Source organism: Arabidopsis thaliana, chromosome 3, assembly GCF_000001735.4.
Source record: "Arabidopsis thaliana chromosome 3, partial sequence".
NCBI lineage: Eukaryota > Viridiplantae > Streptophyta > Magnoliopsida > Brassicales > Brassicaceae > Arabidopsis > Arabidopsis thaliana.
The window spans coordinates 9,232,678-9,251,033 of NC_003074.8; the positions used below are offsets into that span (position 1 = coordinate 9,232,678).

At 37.0% G+C, this 18,356-nt stretch overlaps 4 protein-coding genes and 2 pseudogenes across 9 annotated transcripts; 3 read left to right on the top strand and 3 right to left on the bottom strand.

The window, feature by feature from the left end:
- Nucleotides 1–143: 143 nt before the first annotated feature.
- On the top strand, nucleotides 144–2,538 carry AT3G25470 (bacterial hemolysin-like protein). The gene is made up of 9 exons (NM_113443.4): nucleotides 144–449; nucleotides 710–776; nucleotides 864–946; nucleotides 1,045–1,147; nucleotides 1,246–1,402; nucleotides 1,480–1,608; nucleotides 1,704–1,790; nucleotides 1,955–1,999; nucleotides 2,199–2,538. The coding sequence occupies exons 1-9, from the start codon at nucleotides 362–364 to the stop codon at nucleotides 2,343–2,345; spliced, it is 906 nt and encodes a 301-aa protein (NP_566765.1). The 5' UTR covers nucleotides 144–361; the 3' UTR covers nucleotides 2,346–2,538.
- On the bottom strand, nucleotides 2,494–3,971 carry AT3G25480 (Rhodanese/Cell cycle control phosphatase superfamily protein). The gene is made up of 4 exons (NM_113444.3): nucleotides 3,335–3,971; nucleotides 3,110–3,212; nucleotides 2,894–3,018; nucleotides 2,494–2,816 (listed from the first exon to the last, which is right to left on the bottom strand). The coding sequence occupies exons 1-3, from the start codon at nucleotides 3,919–3,921 to the stop codon at nucleotides 2,914–2,916; spliced, it is 795 nt and encodes a 264-aa protein (NP_566766.1). The 5' UTR covers nucleotides 3,922–3,971; the 3' UTR covers nucleotides 2,494–2,816; nucleotides 2,894–2,913.
- Nucleotides 3,972–4,209: 238 nt separating this feature from the next.
- Nucleotides 4,210–7,871, bottom strand: AT3G25485 (annotated as a pseudogene; the record flags this gene model as incomplete). The annotated part of the gene is made up of 1 exon: nucleotides 4,210–7,871.
- Nucleotides 7,872–9,047: 1,176 nt separating this feature from the next.
- Nucleotides 9,048–10,808, top strand: AT3G25490 (Protein kinase family protein; the record flags this gene model as incomplete). The annotated part of the gene is made up of 2 exons (NM_113445.2): nucleotides 9,048–9,159; nucleotides 9,247–10,808. 2 exons carry the CDS (start codon nucleotides 9,048–9,050, stop codon nucleotides 10,434–10,436), a joined length of 1,302 nt encoding a protein of 433 aa, NP_189176.1. The 3' UTR covers nucleotides 10,437–10,808.
- AT3G25493 (formin-like protein) lies at nucleotides 10,419–10,923 on the bottom strand (the record flags this gene model as incomplete). Its single annotated transcript, NM_001338749.1, has 2 exons — nucleotides 10,419–10,868; nucleotides 10,894–10,923. Coding segments are annotated over 2 exons (480 nt in total), but the record flags the coding sequence as incomplete, so codon positions are not given.
- Nucleotides 10,924–11,645: 722 nt separating this feature from the next.
- Nucleotides 11,646–18,114, top strand: AT3G25495 (annotated as a pseudogene). Of its 4 annotated transcripts, one of them has the most exons (24): nucleotides 11,646–11,855; nucleotides 11,931–11,986; nucleotides 12,318–12,384; nucleotides 12,472–12,557; nucleotides 12,664–12,945; nucleotides 13,062–13,067; nucleotides 13,150–13,277; nucleotides 13,426–13,447; nucleotides 13,558–14,144; nucleotides 14,230–14,307; nucleotides 14,428–14,490; nucleotides 14,643–14,687; nucleotides 14,767–14,857; nucleotides 14,934–15,032; nucleotides 15,136–15,219; nucleotides 15,339–15,416; nucleotides 15,498–15,581; nucleotides 15,734–15,816; nucleotides 16,300–16,366; nucleotides 16,457–16,542; nucleotides 16,649–16,788; nucleotides 16,892–16,976; nucleotides 17,069–17,207; nucleotides 17,298–18,114. The 4 variants fall into 4 exon arrangements; another variant differs by having other exon boundaries at nucleotides 13,062–13,277; another variant differs by lacking the exons at nucleotides 11,646–11,855; nucleotides 11,931–11,986; nucleotides 12,318–12,384; nucleotides 12,472–12,557 and having other exon boundaries at nucleotides 12,747–12,945; nucleotides 13,062–13,277; nucleotides 16,884–16,976; nucleotides 17,298–17,359; nucleotides 17,458–17,752.
- Nucleotides 18,115–18,356: the final 242 nt, after the last annotated feature.

An 18,356-nucleotide genomic window follows, 5' to 3' on the forward strand; every position in this document is an offset into this window, starting at 1 on the left:
GAGGAAGAAACTGCCGGTGGTGGCTTTGATTGTTGTTTAGGGTTTTATGTTGCTTTGTTGTTTTCTAGGGTATTATGTTTAATTTATGCTGACTCTTTAATATATAGACGAAAAAATAAAGTTTTTGATATCCAAGTAAAACAATAAAAGGTAAAGTAAAACAAAGCTGGTTTGATTGATGATCAAGTAAAAAAATAAAGAAAAACGGAAACCCTGTTTCTGAGACAGAGTCTTCGTTTCCACAACCCTAGAACAAAAAAAGTATCCCATTTGTCATTTGTCAATTGTCATTAGCAAGAACAGGAAGAAGATAGAGAACAGAGCTCTTCGATCTTTTTTCCTCCAAGGAAGAAGTAGAAAGATGGGATTTCATGTTCTTAGACCTCCCATAGCTTTACGCAGCTCTCTCCTCGGCTTCTTATCCAAATCACACAATCCTCTTCTCCCCGGTAATTTCAACAAACACTTGGTGGGCTTTTTCAGTTTTTTAAATTCTCTTTCCGCAAAATTGGATTTTGGAAACTGGTTAGCGATTCAATCGATTCGTGGGGAAATACCCACAAATTTGTTTGCCAAATTGTCAAATGCTTCAGGAAAAAATAAATTGAGAATCTGACTCAGTTTGAAATGTTGAAAGCTTGGGTTTTTGTCTTCCTTAGTTTCATTAATGATAATGTGTTGTGATCTTTGTTCTGTGTTATTTGTTCAGGGAGATGGGTTCAAGCTGGAGAATGCAGTACCATGAGATGTTTTGCTTCTGCTACTCGTGGCAAAAAGTTAGGGTCTTTCTTTAACATTGAAATCAACAAGTTTCAATCTTTCTATGCTTAATTTCAATGAAACTCTTTATTTTTCTGTAACAGCAAAAAACAGAGACTAGATGAGGCATGTGTTGAAAGGTTTAACGAATACAGTCGCACACTAATACAATCGTGGATTATGCAAGGTAGGTGATTCCTTGTTTTCATATATCCATAAAGCATACATAGGAGCAAGAGGTTCTTGGTGTAGCTTAAGCTTAAGTGTGTATGATATGTTATGTAGGCAAAGTTCTTGTGGATGGGAGAAGAGTTATTAAAGCTGGAATGCCTGTATCTACTACTGCAGCTATAAAGATCACAGCTGAGGTTCCAAAATTTGTATGTAGGTGATTATTCTTCCGAGTAGCCCTATCTTTCTACAGTTTCTTTATGGTTTAAGACTCTGTTGTTGTCGACTGTCCTCTACTGTTTTTTTTGCTTGCAGAGGTGGACTCAAGCTGGAAGCTGCACTTGAGAAGCTAGATGTTGATGTTTCTGAGAAAGTAGTTCTTGATGCAGGACTTTCTACTGGAGGGTTTACGGATTGTTTGCTACGTTATGGTGCTGCTCATGTTTATGGCGTAGATGTTGGTTACGGTCAGGTTAGTGCTAAGTATTTTTTCTGCAATCAAAGCCTAGTTACTAATTAGTCAGTTAATTATTCGGTCTATTGTAATAGGTAGCTGACAAAATTCGCAATGATAAGAAAGTGACTGTTATAGAAAGGACAAATCTGAGATACCTCCCAGGACTCCCACAAAAAGTCGATGTAGTGACGCTTGACCTCTCTTTCATTTCCATTCTTAAGGTAAGTTTGCTACTGATTCAGTTTGTTTCCAGGAACTCTCATGGTTGTTATGTTTAATCATCCGAAAATGTTTGAGAATTCAAATTTATGAACAGGTGATGCCAGCTATTATGAATGTGATGAAAGAAGATGCGACTTTAGTTACCCTTGTTAAACCCCAATTTGAAGCTCGAAGACAACAGGTAATCAAATTGAATTGACTAGAAGATGATGCTAGATTTCGTATTCACTGAACTCTTAGAAGTGAGAAGTACATACTGATATGTTTATATAATAGTATAGTGAAATATATAAATGAACTCTGAGAGTTCACAATTGTTGCTTCAACATCTTGTTTCTTGTGAAGGTCGGGAAGGGTGGCATAGTGAGAGATCCCGAAGTACATCAAGAGGTATGTATGCTTCTCTCTGTCCTCTTTAATTCTTTATGACAACTGAATCTTTTCGGGAACCATTGATGCTCTTTGTTTATTGCTATACTGGATTCCTTCTGTGTCTATCTATCCTAGGATAGCAATAAGCCTTTGATATTAGATAGCAAGTGAAAGATGTTGTTAACACGATCCTTTGATTTCATGGTTATGTGTGAAGGTTCTTGAGAAGATAATAAACGGTGTTGAGCGCTATGGATTTACCAACAAAGGCTTTATCGAATCTCCCATAAAGGGCGCAGACGGAAACATAGAGTTCTTGGCTTGCTTTAATCGAGGGACAGTAAAACCTGAAGCCGAAGAATAGTAGACTTATATTCCATTACTGAGTGGGAAGTTTGAACCTTGTGTGATATGCTATTTGTTTCTTCTTTCACGTATTCCATTCACAAATCTCATTCTAACTCGTCTTTTGCCTTGGTTTAACGTTCAAGTAAACTTACCTTTTTGTTTGGTGATATCATAAATCTCAAAGATAAATTACCAAAGGAATCGCAGGTAAATTGTTTCAAACAATCTCAGGAAGAGCATTACACATAATCATTATCTGTCACACAATGCAATAGAAAAGGTACAAAAGCACAAAAAACTTCATAATAATAACAAGTCTCATTTTATTGGAATGGTCTGAGAAATCAATATGTAGTAGACAAGGTTAGCTTTTTTGCTAAGCATAGAGTTGTCTTGAGGTCTAAACAAGTCTTTCAATATATAGCTACTCTTCCACCTAAAGAAGCTTTCTCATGTTCCAGTGACATGGTAGTACCATGTCCTGCCACTGCAAAACCGAAGCAAAAGCTATTAGAGAGAAAAAGTAAAAGAGAAACTATATACCGACAACAAGAATCTGCATACCATTACGCTATGTTCTTGAACTAGTTCTCAGTTCCAACAACAGACGCTTCATTGTTGTTTGAAGATTTTACGTTTTTCGCAGTGTACATATGCACCGGTGGAGGCAAAAGCTCTTCTTGAATAGCCTGAAACATTGGTAGACCAAACCTTCAGGATTTATGCAGAAACAACCTAGTCTAATCATACTGATTCCAAAGAGAGAGCAATGTAACATACCAACCAACCATTCTTCCCTCTCGCGCCGCCTCTAATATAATAAGCCTCTTTGAAACCATTCTTGATCAGCAATTCAGCTACTTTCGACGAGTTACCATCAAAACTGCCTTCCACATCAAAGGTAAAAACATATGAGACAACTCTCTCTACAAGACTACAACTAATCAACCACAAAGGCCAAAAGCAATGTTTTCGATAAAGTTTGAATCTTTTGTTTATACTTACTTATCAAGAACACAAACAACTGTATTCTCAGCATCAGAGAAGCTTCCTTTAACTTTCGTCAAAAACCCTTCTTCATCATTCTCACTAAACGGAACCTGAACAGAACTCTTACCCAAAAACTTAAGATTCGGTGATGCTAACAAAGCCAAAGTCTTGACATCTCTAATATCCAAAAGCTGAGAATCAGATTCATTCTTAAGCTTACGAAACGCGTTCATGGCGGATATTGGTTTATACTTCCTCAAGTAAAACATCACAGCTGGATAAACAACAAGATAGGTAAAAGTACATCCCGCTACGAAAAATGGATACTTGTTGAAGAAATTATCAATTGTGACCAAAATTGACTCTAAATCGATTTTTCCAGAAGATGGGTCTGATGAAATTGAGTCGAATGATTCAGATGCGAGAACAGGGGAAGTGATAATTAGTTGGGAAATGGTTACAGAGAGATTGGTTTTGGTTAGGAGATGTATTGGAGGTTGTTTTGTAGAATTTTGAATGGGTTTTGGGATTTGAGAAGTTGAACAAGGTTTGGTTAGGTTTCGCAGTGGAGAGGATGCGAGGATTATTGGAAGAGACGTCATTGGTAATTTGACGACGTGTGGAAGCGCGAAGAGGATAAGAGAACAAAAAGAAAAAAAAATCAATAGATATGTCAAATTTTGTTTTTTTTTCTTGAACATAAATCTAATCAAAATACAAGATAAATTACACAGTGGCCAAATATTCTCTTCTAAAAACGAATATATATATTTTTTTTTTGAAAATAATGTTAAATTAGATTCAAAAGAAAATAACGTTTTTACATCGAGTGCAACGTTTTTTGAATAATTTTGAAACAAACTAGAACAAAATCAAGAATTTGTGGCTCCTTGTCTCATCGCAAACCAGACTTGCAAGCTCATGTCATATCTCTTATCCCCACTTGCTCTGATCGAAGATAGTTGATTCCGGGTTTGCTTGTCTATCCATTTGGTTAAAAGAGCTGCTGAGTGTGGTTTCTCTTCATGTTTCCTTCCCTTCCTTTCACGCCAAATTGTGTGAACCGAGACTTGAAAAATATATCACGCAAAGAAACCATCAAGCCGAGTCCTCCAACAGCCGGAAATGGCTTGTATCAGGTCTTGCCAACTCGTGGAATATCTGTCTCCATAGATTTCCGTTGCTAAGTTACTCCAGATTTCTGAAGCAAAATCGCAGGAGAAAAATAAGTGATCCCGAGTTTCTAATGCATTGTTACATAGCACACAAGTAGCTGATTGTCCTCCGTTCCACTGGTTCATTATATCCCCTGTTGAGAGCCGGTTTTGAACTGCTAACCAAACACAAAAAGAGTATTTTGGTGTGGAGTGAACAAACCAGACACCTTTATACCAAAACACTTCCATGGATATGGAACGTGTATGGTTCCAGGTTTCTTTGGTCAAGAACGTTGGCTTATAAACGTCATTCTTCCCTTTCCAAAGGACAATGTCTTCCTCCTCTGTTCTGCGATTTCTTTGTTGTAAGAGTGTTGTTTCAATGGCATTAAGATGTGTGGATCTGTGTCGTCTTGGCCTGCAACCTTCCCAAGCTTCTGCTACTGTTTTGTGCTTACTTATTCCAAGATCGATTTGCCCCCTATCACCTGCAATATCAATCAATGGACCCATATTGGACCAGTTATCAAACCAAAACGACGTTCGACCACCATTTCGAATATCAACTTTGCAGAATTGTTTTGCTGTGTCTCGGTACTTGAGGAGTTTTCGCTACATCCAAGAACCGTTATATTGCATGTTGAGCGACCAGAAAGACTTGGTTTTGAGAAGATAGGTCTCTATCCATTTTACCCACAAGGAGTCTCCACGTGAGACCCATCTCCAAATTAACTTTAGACAGCTAACGTCATTTGCCTCTTTCAGCGATCGTAGACCAAGCCCTCCTTCTCGCTTTGGTTTACATATTGCTTCCCAGTTAACCTTTGCTCTTTTAGAGTTCAGCTCTGGGCCAGACCAGAGAAACGCTGAACATAGCTTGTCTATCTCTCTTATACATTCTCGAGGAAGCCTGAAAGCTGCAATCCAAAAATTGCAAATACTCCAAATGACAGAACTGATCAAGTTTAGGCGACCCGCATATGAGAGATATCGAGCCGTCCAAGTTCCAATCTTTCTTTTTATTTGTTCTACAAGCGGTCTGTAGTCAGCAGAAGAGAAACGCTTTGTGACTAATGGTAACCCGAGATATCGAACTGGAAGACTTCCCACTGCAAATTTAAATCGCTCCTCTATCTCTCGTCTGTACATATTTGCACTCCCAGCTAAGTAGATGGTTGACTTCTCCATGCTTATTTTAAGTCCTGATTTCTTTGCAAACTCATCAAAAACACTCACAATTCCCTCAACTGAGCGAACCTTTCCATCTGAAAGCACCATGAGATCGTCAGCAAAAGTGAGATGGGTTAAGCCAATAGTCTGACATCGAGGATGATACCCAAACTTCTTAAAACCTGCAGCTCTATCTAACATTTTAGATAGTACATCCATTGCTATGACAAAGAGATAAGGGGAAAGAGAACATCCTTGACGCAGACCCCTTGAACTGTTAAAGAAACCAACCAATTCTCCATTGACCTGGACTGAAAAAGATGCAGTAGTGATGCAGAGCATAATCCAATGAATAAACTCTTGCGAAAAATTCAACGAGTGGAGAACGTTCTCCAAGAAAGACCATTGAACGGAATCAAACGCCTTGGAGATATCGATCTTTATGGCGCAACGATCTGATACTGACTCTTTATGGTAGTCTTTAACAATTTCAGTCGCTAGTAATAAGTTCTGGATTAGAAGACGATCCTTGACGAAAGCTGATTGGTTCCCCGCAATAAACTGTGGAAGAATTTCTTTCAACCTCTTTGCAATCAACTTTGATATGACTTTGTAGATGACATTGCAGCAAGATATAGGTCTATAATCTTTCATTTCCTTGGTCTCGAACTTCTTAGGGATGAGAGCAAGTATGGTAGAGTTTACCCCTTTTGGTAAGAATCCTTTTTCAAAAAAAGACTTCACCGCCACTATAAATTCAGCACCTATAATCTCCCAAGTAGCTTTATAGAACTCAGTTGTAAAACCATCCGGGCCTGGGGACTTATCACTCGACATAAAAAACAGAACAGTCTTAATCTCTTCCCCTGTGACTGGTTCCATCAGTCTACTTCGATCCTCTGCTGTACACCTAAATGGTAACAAAACTTGAAGTTCCTCCAATGTAGCTCCCTCAAAGTCATTTGGAACCAACTGCAAAAACTCACGGAAAAAAGTTCTGCTTCTTCTTTTATTTCTTCTCCTTTTTTTGTTACACTGCCATCTTGCCTTTGAATCTCACGAATTGAGTTATGCGCTACTCTCGCCATTACCGCTCGATGGAATGTTTTGTTATTCTTGTCACCGACTTGCATCCAATGGAGCTTTGACTTCTGTTTCAAATATTTTTCTTCTATTTCCGCCAACAGTTCCCATTTCTCATGCGCTTCAGTTTCCTCGATCATGGCCTGTGGAGAAGGACTCTTCAAATTTTCCTCTTGCTTTTGACATAGGGTATCATGCGCTTCCTTTGTTCTCTTTACCAAATTACCCATCTTTTCTTTAGCCAGTTGACGGATTTTTGGTTTAAGTGCCTTCAGCTTTTTGGTGAATCTAAACATGGTAGAAGTTGACATATAAACAGGCTCTGTTGTTTTCCAGTAAGCTTCTACCATAGGACGAAATTCCTGCATTTCCGCTATAGCATTGATAAACTTGAATGGTTTCTTCCCCTTCACTCTTTCACCAACATCAATATTGAGATTTATCCTACAACGTAAATGATCTGAGCACCCTCCTGCCTCAAATACATTGTACGATTGCGGGAAACTCATCTTCCATTTATTATTCACCAGAACCCGATCCAACTTTTTCAGTATTAAATCATTCTCCTGTCTATTACTCCAAGTGTAGAGCGAACCATGTGAAGATAGGTCAGTGAAAGCACAATAATTCACCATCTCTTGAAACTCACGCATCCCATAAGTTACTCTTGTGTCATCCCCTTTAGAATGCTCTGCCATATTCAGAATTTCGTTGAAATCTCCAAAAATTATCCAAGGCTTATTTCGAATGATTGGAGAATCACAATGATCTCTTAGATCATTCCATAAGTCTTTCCTTTCCGAAGCAAAATTTGAGACGTAAAGAAATGAACAAAAGAATTCATCTTCTTGGCCCTCCAATTTCACTGAGCACGTTATGAGTTGGCCACTTTTATATATCGGACTGAGCCTAGTGTTATTGCGCCACACAACCCAAATCCTGCCACGCCTGTTGTGCTCATAATTTGTCAAAATAGACCAGTCTTTAAAAATTTGATTTCCCACTGTCTGCATCTTGCTCTCCTGAACTCTTGTCTCTAGAATACATCCAAACTGAAAATTTTGTTCCTCCACCCATTTCTTTATAACGGAATGTTTAGTAGATTTGTTTAGACCGCGAACATTCCAAAAGAAACACGACATTAATGAGATTTTTTGTTGTTTCTCTTACTCTGATCATTAGGAATATTCCTGGCCGATTGAGTAGTAGAAACCGTTTTATGAGCTGTTTTGGATCCCCTTGGTAAGTACTGTCTCGAGGGCGGATCTTTTGTTCCCCTAGACTCATCAACCACTGTTGTAGTGCATGCTGTCACCGGAGGGTCTTGTGGGAGTATAATCTCTTTCTCCACCCCCTCTTTTCCAATAGTTGGTTCATCCACTACTTCATCTACTTCACTTAAAGCTGAGTAGGGATTAGACAGAATTGTTACCGCCCCATATTTAGGCCCCTCTGTTGCTTTCCGCGGACTTCTACTTGTTTTTGGTGGTGTAATCCATCTCTGACCATCCTCACCCAGATTTCCAATAACGATTTGTGTAGGTGTTACCTCTTTCTCTTTAACCTCCACTAAATAAATTGATAAAAATAAATTGGATTTTTTAGTTAGAAAGGTTTGGCAGGACGTTATTTACTAAAAAATAAATGAGTTTTTTAGGATGAAAGGTTTGACTAGAACTGAAGATTTATGTTTATTATACTATAAAGTAAAAGATCAATCTTGTAACTCATTTTTATTTTACTTCATATAGTTAATTAGATAACTTTTAGTAAATTGACCTCTACAATACTTTTAAAATCTCTATATCTGGTATGTCAAAGATTATTTTAATCATCATCAAACAGTGCATTTTCAGTTTTTTTTTTTCTCACGGTTTTTTTTTTTTTTTTTTTTTTGGTGAAAGTGGTGGATTTGCATGAAAATTTCTAACGTGTAGTTGACATAATTAAATTTATCTAACGTGTAGTAGTCTGAATCTTTACGTTTCATCACATTTGAAGATTCCTTGTAAGCACAAATCGTCGTGTGGTCGGTCTTTAAAGTCCTGCAAAAATAAAAGTCACCGCGGCGGCAAAATGGAAGCAGGCTTAAACGATGTTAGGATATATAACATGGGAATATGGAGTGGTATACTTAAACATGATCTCCTTGCATTACATTGACATGGTCTTGATTGAATTTTAGTATGGCAGATAATTCAACAGGTCAGCAAAAACGAGTCAAGAGAACATGTCAAAACAGAAGTTTGTATTCAAACTATAAGAAGCGAATAAGCGATGAGATGAAACACATTTAGAGAGGAGAAAGGTAGAAGAAGATGAAGTTGCAGCACGTTGTGTACCTGGTGGCTATTTTCTTCGTGGTGGCTATTTTCGTGATTGCATGTATAGAAGAGAATAAGTACTTAGTCTGGATTATGATTATTCTTGGTAAGCTCTCTACACTCGTTTTTGATTAATTTGTTTTGCAGAACTACTACGGGTCTTATGATCTTTTTTTGTCTATCATGTGATCAGCAAACACCACCAACATTTTGAGCCTCGTGCGTAGCATTAGCTATATAAAAAATATAAGGAAGCACCAGAAGGACACCAAGATCCAACGACAATTATTCTTTGAGAAAAATGGCGGTGGCATGTTGATAGAGCGACTCTCGGGGGCAGGGTCATCAAACATTGATTTCAAAATCTTTACGGAGGAAGACATGAAGGAAGCAACTAATGGTTATGATGTGAGCAGAATCTTGGGTCAAGGAGGCCAATGGACAGTCTACAAAGGGATATTGCCTGACAACTCCATCGTTGCTATAAAGAAAACTCGGCTAGGAGACAACAACCAAGTAGAGCAGTTCATCAACGAAGTGCTCGTGCTTTCACAAATTAACCACAGGAACGTTGTCAAGCTCTTGGGTTGCTGTCTAGAGACTGAAGTTCCCTTGTTGGTCTATGAATTCATTACCGGTGGCTCCCTTTTCGATCACTTGCACGGTTCCATGTTTGTTTCTTCTCTTACATGGGAACACCGCCTGGAGATAGCAATAGAAGTTGCTGGAGCTATAGCGTATCTTCACTCCGGTGCTTCTATTCCAATCATCCATCGCGATATCAAAACTGAAAATATTCTCTTGGATGAAAACTTAACTGCAAAAGTAGCTGACTTTGGCGCTTCAAAGTTGAAGCCAATGGATAAAGAACAGCTCACCACTATGGTGCAAGGCACTCTCGGATATTTAGACCCAGAATACTATACCACATGGCTTCTGAACGAAAAGAGCGATGTTTATAGCTTTGGGGTAGTCCTCATGGAACTGATATCAGGTCAAAAGGCATTGTGCTTTGAAAGGCCAGAGACTTCAAAACATTTGGTGAGTTACTTTGTTTTGGCCACGAAAGAGAATAGGTTGCATGAGATTATTGACGACCAAGTGTTGAACGAGGAAAACCAGAGGGAAATCCATGAAGCTGCAAGAGTTGCTGTTGAATGTACAAGACTAAAGGGAGAGGAAAGGCCAAGGATGATAGAAGTAGCTGCAGAGCTAGAAACGTTGAGAGCCAAAACGACCAAACATAATTGGTTGGATCAGTATCCTGAAGAGAATGTACACTTGCTTGGTAGTAACATCGTGTCAGCACAAGGCCATACCAGTAGCCGTGGTTATGACAACAACAAGAATGTAGCAAGGTTTGACATTGAAGCTGGCCGCTGATAAAGACGAAGAAGAAGATTGTTTTCGTCCAACGAGTCCAGGAAGAGGTTGTGGCATCATTGGATTCACTGGAACAGGAAACTTATGAGCAGAACTAACCATTGTTCTTTCGTTTATCATCCCTACTTCTTTGCAGACTCTGTCTACTACTCCAAGGAAGTCTCTAACCACCAAGAATATTCTAAACGGATGCGCTTCTTCTTTAGCCGAGTTTCCATGGAAATACTCTGTGATTTCTTTTACAAGTGATAACGCTACGCTCTCTTGAGCTTGTACTCTGATGATCTCTTCCTCAGCTCTTTTCAGAAACGTTTCCATCGATTCCGAAAACCTCTGACTGTTGCTTTCTTCTGTGATTGTTGATTGGACTTGGTCACTTGAGGCATGGTCAGAAAGAGTATTTTCATCATTTACGGAGAGTATACAGAGGAGCTATGAGAATTTGATGTAATCAGACACCCATATGGATTGCCAAAATAGATGGCATTTAGTTAGTGAGAAACTATGAACCACGAGGAATATAATTGGTTTAAATAACGTCTGGTCTTTCTTCTTCGTAGAACTAATTATTTACAAAGTTTGTTTCCTATGTATATTGTATCAATCTTTTAAATAAGACCACACTATTCCCCTCATATAGCAATTTGTTTATTCAATAGACATATCTACAATCATATGTTCTTTTTTAGAGATTAAGTCAAGTTCTCTCTAATTTAGCACTTGTACGTAGTACTAGTTCATATGCAAATCAATAAAACACTACAATTATTCATATTAGGAAAGTTCCTATTGATTCTGGATAGAAACAGAGTGTTAAAAACAGAATACAATAAAAAAAAAAATTGGTGCTGACAGAATACAAGAAATTTAAGGGAGTGAATTAAAATTACGGTAGCCAATAATTGGAGGATTAACAACACACCGGTTTACAAAACAAACCGGAAATCACACTAAACAGGGTAATTGACTAATAATAAGAGTCATATTAATTAAACAAATAGATCATTTTTACCCATGTGATTCGAACGCAATATGTAACTTGTAATTTGAATTTTTGTTTAAACAGACTAAAGTTTTCAAATTAGGGGGAAAAATTCCAATTTCAAATCTAAATGGGTCTAACGAAATAAGCCGGGGTATTTGAGTATTTTCGTATCAACTAGCCTTAACCACTAAACTACAAATAGAATTTTTCTGGTTTCATTCATTTCATAACCGACTCAAAAAAACACTTCGTCTCTACGATTCAAATGATCAAATTCAACAGAATCAACCTGTTTCGGCTCTAAACGGTGATGAATTTGGCGATGAGAACACAATTGGGGAGGAAATCCTTGTCACCGCCGTCAAAAGAAGCATGTGATTGAATCGGGAAAAAACCTCCGATTACGCAAACAATCAGGAATGTAATAAACCCAGGTCTGATCGATTTCAAGTTTGTTTTTGATTCATCGATTGTTGCCTTTACTTCATAATTCTCTTCCGATTTTTCAGAACAGAATCGTGTAATTGAATCTTGATTACAAATCCTTGTAATTACGCAAAATAAGGTTAGGAATCACAAACCCCTTTCTGTGTATTTCTTTGTTGCTCCGTTTATAGTAATCAATCTCTTATTGATTTAGAAGAATCAGTGAACTTCGTAGTAGTGTGATGATGCTGATGATGATCATCTTCATTTTGTGTCCGTTGATTGCTAGTTTTTCTCTGGTTTCAATTCAATCATGTAGGTTATTGAAAAACGTTGGTTACACGTGTTTTGATTAAGAAAATCTATCCATTTAGAACTTCTTGTGATGATTTTTCTCTGTTTAGTGATTCATTTCTTTGGCTCTAGTGTTTTAGTTACATGACTCTTAAAGTTCTTTCATCATTTGATAGGTTGATAGTCATGGCTGCATTGATCTCTCTGACATTCTTAAGGTTACAGAAGGCTATGGGAAATCTGGTAACGTGATCTTTTCAATTTCTAAATTTTTCCCGTGACATTTATTGATTTTTTTGCTGATTGTCTAGCGTCTTTGTTTCTCTACAGTATCACTCTCTGTAATGTCTGGTAATGAAGTGATCTTCAGGAAAGAGTCTCAAATTGAGGAACGAGAGCTAAGACTTCTCACCGAGGTAAAGATTCTTTTGATACAGTTTGGTTTTGTTCCTTGCCACCTAGCTTTTTCAGGAACTTGTCTCTCTACTGGCTTTTGATCCTGAAATTGTTTGTATTGATCAGCTGCCCGACTGCTGTGCTGCTGGTACAAATCTCATGAACCTCATCTTCCAAGTGATGGAGTTAGATGGTTCTTTGGATACTAGCATCCATCATGACGAAAAACCAGGTTGTTTCCATACAATGAGCATTGAATCTGATTCAAGCAGCATTGAGAGTGCAATCAGATATGCCTTTGTCCACGGGTCCTGCAAAGTTTCTTCTCTCTCCCTACCTGAGAACGAGGGTGTCTTTTCGTGCAGGGTGTTCCATTCTCGATATCCCGAGCTGCAGATGAGCGTGAAGGTAGTAATTTTGAATTGGGCATATGTTGCATTATGTTTCTACTATGGGTAGAATTTTCAGTTCAAGCTCGTGTTAACACACTTTTTCACTCTGATTCTCTGTTTTTTTATTTTCAGATTCAGGTAACATCTGCTCCCACATCTGAAAGAGAGGAGAGTGGATATTCTACACCGCATTCAATAACGACTCCACCACCTGAATCAGGGATTCCTTCAATCACAAATCCATGGCAGACTCCATGTTCACAGTTTGGAGTATTGGCCATTAGGTCATCATCATCATTGGCTCTCAGTAGCGAAACTAGCCTGATGGATATGCCACAGTACACTGAGGTATAGCCATCACCATTTAAGCGGCATATTTTGATATGTCTCTTTCATTTATACTTTAGTGCAGGCAAAAAAACATCTAGAATGAGCTAGCTTTTGTATTCCGAGTTCATCTCAGCCGCATGCTTATAATGTTCCTTTCTTACTGCAGGATTTAAAAGAAAAAGGATTATGTATGTTTTGTCAATTTTGGTTTTATGATCTTTTAAATTTAAGTATTCGTTTTACGTTTAAGCTGCGTGTTTATTAACAAGGTTTAATTGGTTTCAAGAGATTTTTTCAGTTGAAATGGAACTTTTGACAAAGGTTCTCAAGATGAAGGATTGTTTAGCTGTAAGGAAGCTTTGAAGACAGTTCAGTAGCCAACAAAGGTATGGTTAAGTAGCTCTTTCTCTCTCTCCCTCCCACTTATCATGTCTCTTGCACTATATCAAAAACAGAGAATAAATCCACGAAAACCCACACATAAACGCACAAAAAAACAGAAAACAGAACATAAATCCACGAAAAACCACACTCAAAACAAAATCACACACCCAAAACAAAATTCAAACGCACAAAACGAATTCAAACGCACAAACAAAAAACATAGCACACAACGTCCAAACGCAACTTCAAGAAATAGAAAACAAACTTTCACGGGATTTTTTTAACAAAAAATGTGAATAATCACATTTGATGGCAAGAAATTGCGTTGTGATTATTCCCTTATTTCTTACTTTCTTATCTAGTTGCTTTATTATAGCTTGTATTAACTTATATATTTGAAAATGCTTTGGTGTACACGAGCATGGTTTGTAGTTTAAACCAGGTTTTCATAAGAAAGAGCAAAAGTTTCAGATACGTGTCAATATACTCATGAATGATGAGGTAATCTTGTTATCATCATTTTAAACTCTTATTATAATTAATGTGAATTTATGTAAACCTAATTATATGTTTTAAGTATTCACAGGTTTCAGCTATGATCTTCCATTTATTCAGAGGATAGCTCCGACGGAGTATCCAAATTCTGCCTCAAAATTAGAGAATGGTAGTGCTTAATAGTATAGTACTGTGTGTTTTTTCTCATAATTAAGTTGACATTGTTATTTTGTTCATTTTTTTGTGTCTAATGTCCTTTTAATTGGCATAATTGATGTGTAACTTGCAGAAATAACTTTGTGTGAGTCTGCTGATGTATCTATCAAGGAGTTGATAAAGAGACTTAATGAATGTAAGCTTTTTAAACGAGTTGGTGAAGCATTACAACTATTTTTCAGGCTCAGAACTACAAAAGAACTTTCGGTTTCATTTGTGCAAGAAAACAATAATGAGTAAAGATGCAACCAAAACATATCTTGTCACTTACTTTTTGCTTCTATTTAGGTACACCGAGCAAGACTAGGTGGCAAAAGGGATGTCGTTGTAAAAGTGAGAAATAATCAGGAGACAACTGAAATCTTCCTAGCTTGCTTTCAGTTAGTTTCTTAATGTGCTACTACATGTTTAGGTACAAAGTCGTGTGGCGTTGACAATTTGATGATGATAGATGTAATAAACTTGCAAATATTTGCATTATACATTCAGAAAACGAGAAGCAGGTATTTATCATTTCTATCTGGTGAGAATTTATAGTCCCCCAAGTCACACTATAAGTCCTTGTTTTTCATTTTCTAGATTGGGTATGAATTCAATGGAGGCCAATGCTATGGAAATCCTCCGACGTTTTTTTAATGATATGATAAACAATGGATAGAGTCATGTTCCGTTCCCAGGGTACTTGTTTTATAAATTGACTTTTTAAGGATTCCTGTTTCACTGATCAAGTGTTTGTTGACAGAATCTCGTTTTGTTTTTTTCCTATCTTGCTTTCCATTAGTTTCTGAAAGTGCTTTCAGTCCAAAGTCCTGGCGTTGAGAACTCGATGGTGCAAAAAAAGAGAAGCATGTATTTATCATTTCTGGTAAGAATTTTACATGTAAATCCTTGTTTTTCATTTTTCATTGCATTGGCCTCGAACCTTGATTTATACTGAAACTAACAGTTATCCATTTTCTCTTGTTAATGCAATTCACACCATAGAAAGCATAAAACCAACGTATAAAGTCAAAAAGGTTTGGACTGGTGATCCTTGCTCTCCAAGACTATTCCCTTGGAAAGGTACTTCAAATTACCAAATAAAATCCCTGTAAGTCATTCATTTCAACAAGACAATAACTCATTTTTGTAATTTCCCTTAAGGAATTCTGCTTATGAGCTTAGTTCAAGTGGGTTACAAGGACCAATAGCCGTCTCATTTAGACATCTTTCCCTTCTTGAGTCACTGTAAGTATACAAATTCAAGCCATACACACACACTACCACCCTCTTTATTCACATTATATATAAGAGTCGTGTGCATTGTTTTCCCAATGATTCATAAAACAACAACCTAAGAAAGTGACAAACATTTGATAATGTATTTGTCTATGTCACAGGAATTTGAAAAGAAATAACTTGACTGGGTTTGTCCCAAGATCTCACAGGAAAAGAACAATTGCTAGTGAACTTGCACCAAGAGGTATATTTTCTTGTCAAATCCCCGGAACCATAGTTATCTTCTTAAGACAATCTTTGTCTGTACCATTTTCTGAAGCTTGTTAAGAACAGAATCGTGTAATTGAATCTTGATTACAAATCCTTGTAGTTACGCAAAATAAGGTTAGGAATCACAAACCCCTTTCTTCGTATTTCTTTGTTGCTCCGTTTATAGTAATCAATCTCTTAGTGATTTAGAAGAATCTGTGAACTTCGTATTTGTGTGATGATGCCGATGCTGATGATCTTCATTTTGTGTCCGTTTATAGCTAGATTTTCTCTGGTTTCAATTCAATCATGTAGGTTATTGAAAAACGTTGGTTACACGTGTTTGGATTAAGAAAATCTATCCATTTAGACTTCTTGTGATGATTTTTCTCTGTTTACTGATTCAGTTCTTTGGCTCTAGTGTTTTAGTGTCTCTAAGATATTACATGACGCTTAAAGTTCTTTCATCATTTGATAGGTTGATAGTCATGGCTGCATTGATCTCTCTGACATTCTTAAGGTTACAGAAGGCTATGAGAAATCTGGTAACGTGATCTTTTCAATTTCTAAATATTTCCGGTGACATTTATTTTTTGATTTTTTGCTGATTGTCTAGCGTCTTTGTTTCTCTACAGTATCACTCTCTGTAATGTCTGGTAATGAAGTGATCTTCAGGAAAGAGTCTCAAATTGAGGAACGAGAGCTAAGACTTCTCACCGAGGTAAAGATTCTTTTGATACAGTTTGGTTTTGTTCCTTGCCACCTAGCTTTTTCAGGAACTTGTCTCTCTACTGGCTTCTGATCCTGAAATTGTTTGTATTGATCAGCTGCCCGACTGTTGTGCTGCTGGTACAAATCTCATGAACCTCATCTTCCAAGTGACGGAGTTAGATGGTTCTTTGGATACTAGTAACCATCATGACGAAAAATCATTCTCATTGTCGCCTTGGTTGTTATATGCATCATGGTAAGGGAAAGAAAGATAAGTAAGCATAGTTAGTCTTCTTTTACATAATTAATGGACAAAAGTCAGAATTAATGCAAAAAGAAAATGAGTGTTAGTTTCCTAGTGTATGCAGGACCACTTCTGCCTTCGGGAAAGATAAAGTTCACATGTAGCATTACAAACAATTTCAAAAGTGATCGGTAAAGAAGGTTGGTAAGAACAGCAAAAACATTAGAAACCGAAATCAGATAAGTTTATACATTATTTTATGGTTGATAAAGTGTAAAATTTCTGCATGCAGATCTTCTTTTAACAGTGCATCATCGGAACTTAGTTTAGTTTATGGATACTGCGATGATGGTTGCAAATATGGCTCTCATCTACGAGTACATGGCCAATGGCAACTTGCAACACTCGTTTTTGTGATACTTACTATTAAGGTAATCTGATCTCACGGTTTGTATTTCTGACCCGCTTTTTAGTCGTTATATGCCGTTGAAATTTTATTTGCCGTTTGCAACTTTGTCCAGGTTAAAATTTATAAGTATGAATGAGAAGCAAGTAAGCAACCTCGTCTGCGAATATTGGTTTAGTAAGTTTTATTTCTTTAATTTGGCTATAATTTGGTTGTGTTAGTTTTATCTTGGTCAATCTCAATGTATATATCAAAATGTTTTATTTTTTGAGCAGCAAAGAATTTGGAGATGATATGGACATGGTGCAGCCAAGAACAAGCGACTCTTGGAAGATTTAACTGGGTTACAGTAATTCTCTTTTACCACTCATAAAAAAAAACACGCATACACAGCCCAAAAAGTTTCTTACACTCAAAATTTTAAACACACAAATCCACGAATACATATACATCCAAAAAAAAAATCCATGCACACAAAATTGCAAAAACAAACTTCACAACTTCACGGTCACGAATCATGATCACTTAAACTCCACAACTTCACGATCACGAATCACGATTACATAAACTCCACAACTTCACGGTCACGAATCACGATTACATAAACTCCACAACTTCACGATCACGAATCACGATTACATAAACTCCACAACTTGACGATCACATAGAGTTTGCTTCCTCTCCAACACAATTTCAATATTGATTTTTTCACAACAATTTCTACAATTTTAACTCAATTCTTGTTTAATATTCTTTTTGCAATGTATTTCGAGCGTTAGTGAACTTGTAAAATTGTTTGTTATCAGTTATTACATTTTTTAAGATTTATTTTTTTTTGCTATAGAATTTGTAATTTGAATACCCTTGTTCTTGTTGTAATTCTTGTATTTAATATTCTTTTTGCAATGTAATTTTTGAGCGTTAGTAAACTTGTTATTCTTCGTCAGACCCCGAGAATAAAGTTTTAGTGTTACCTGGTAAAATGAGGTCTCCAACACTTTCTTAAACATTTTGAGAGAAAATAAATAGATAAAAGTGGATCATCATCACGATGCAGAATCTAGATGCTCACCTCTCGTCAATTATGTTCCAACTTTGGTTCAAATCCAACAAGGTTCTTTGAAGAAGGTAGAAGGTACTGGAGGTAGTGATTTATAATGATCATTATATTCAG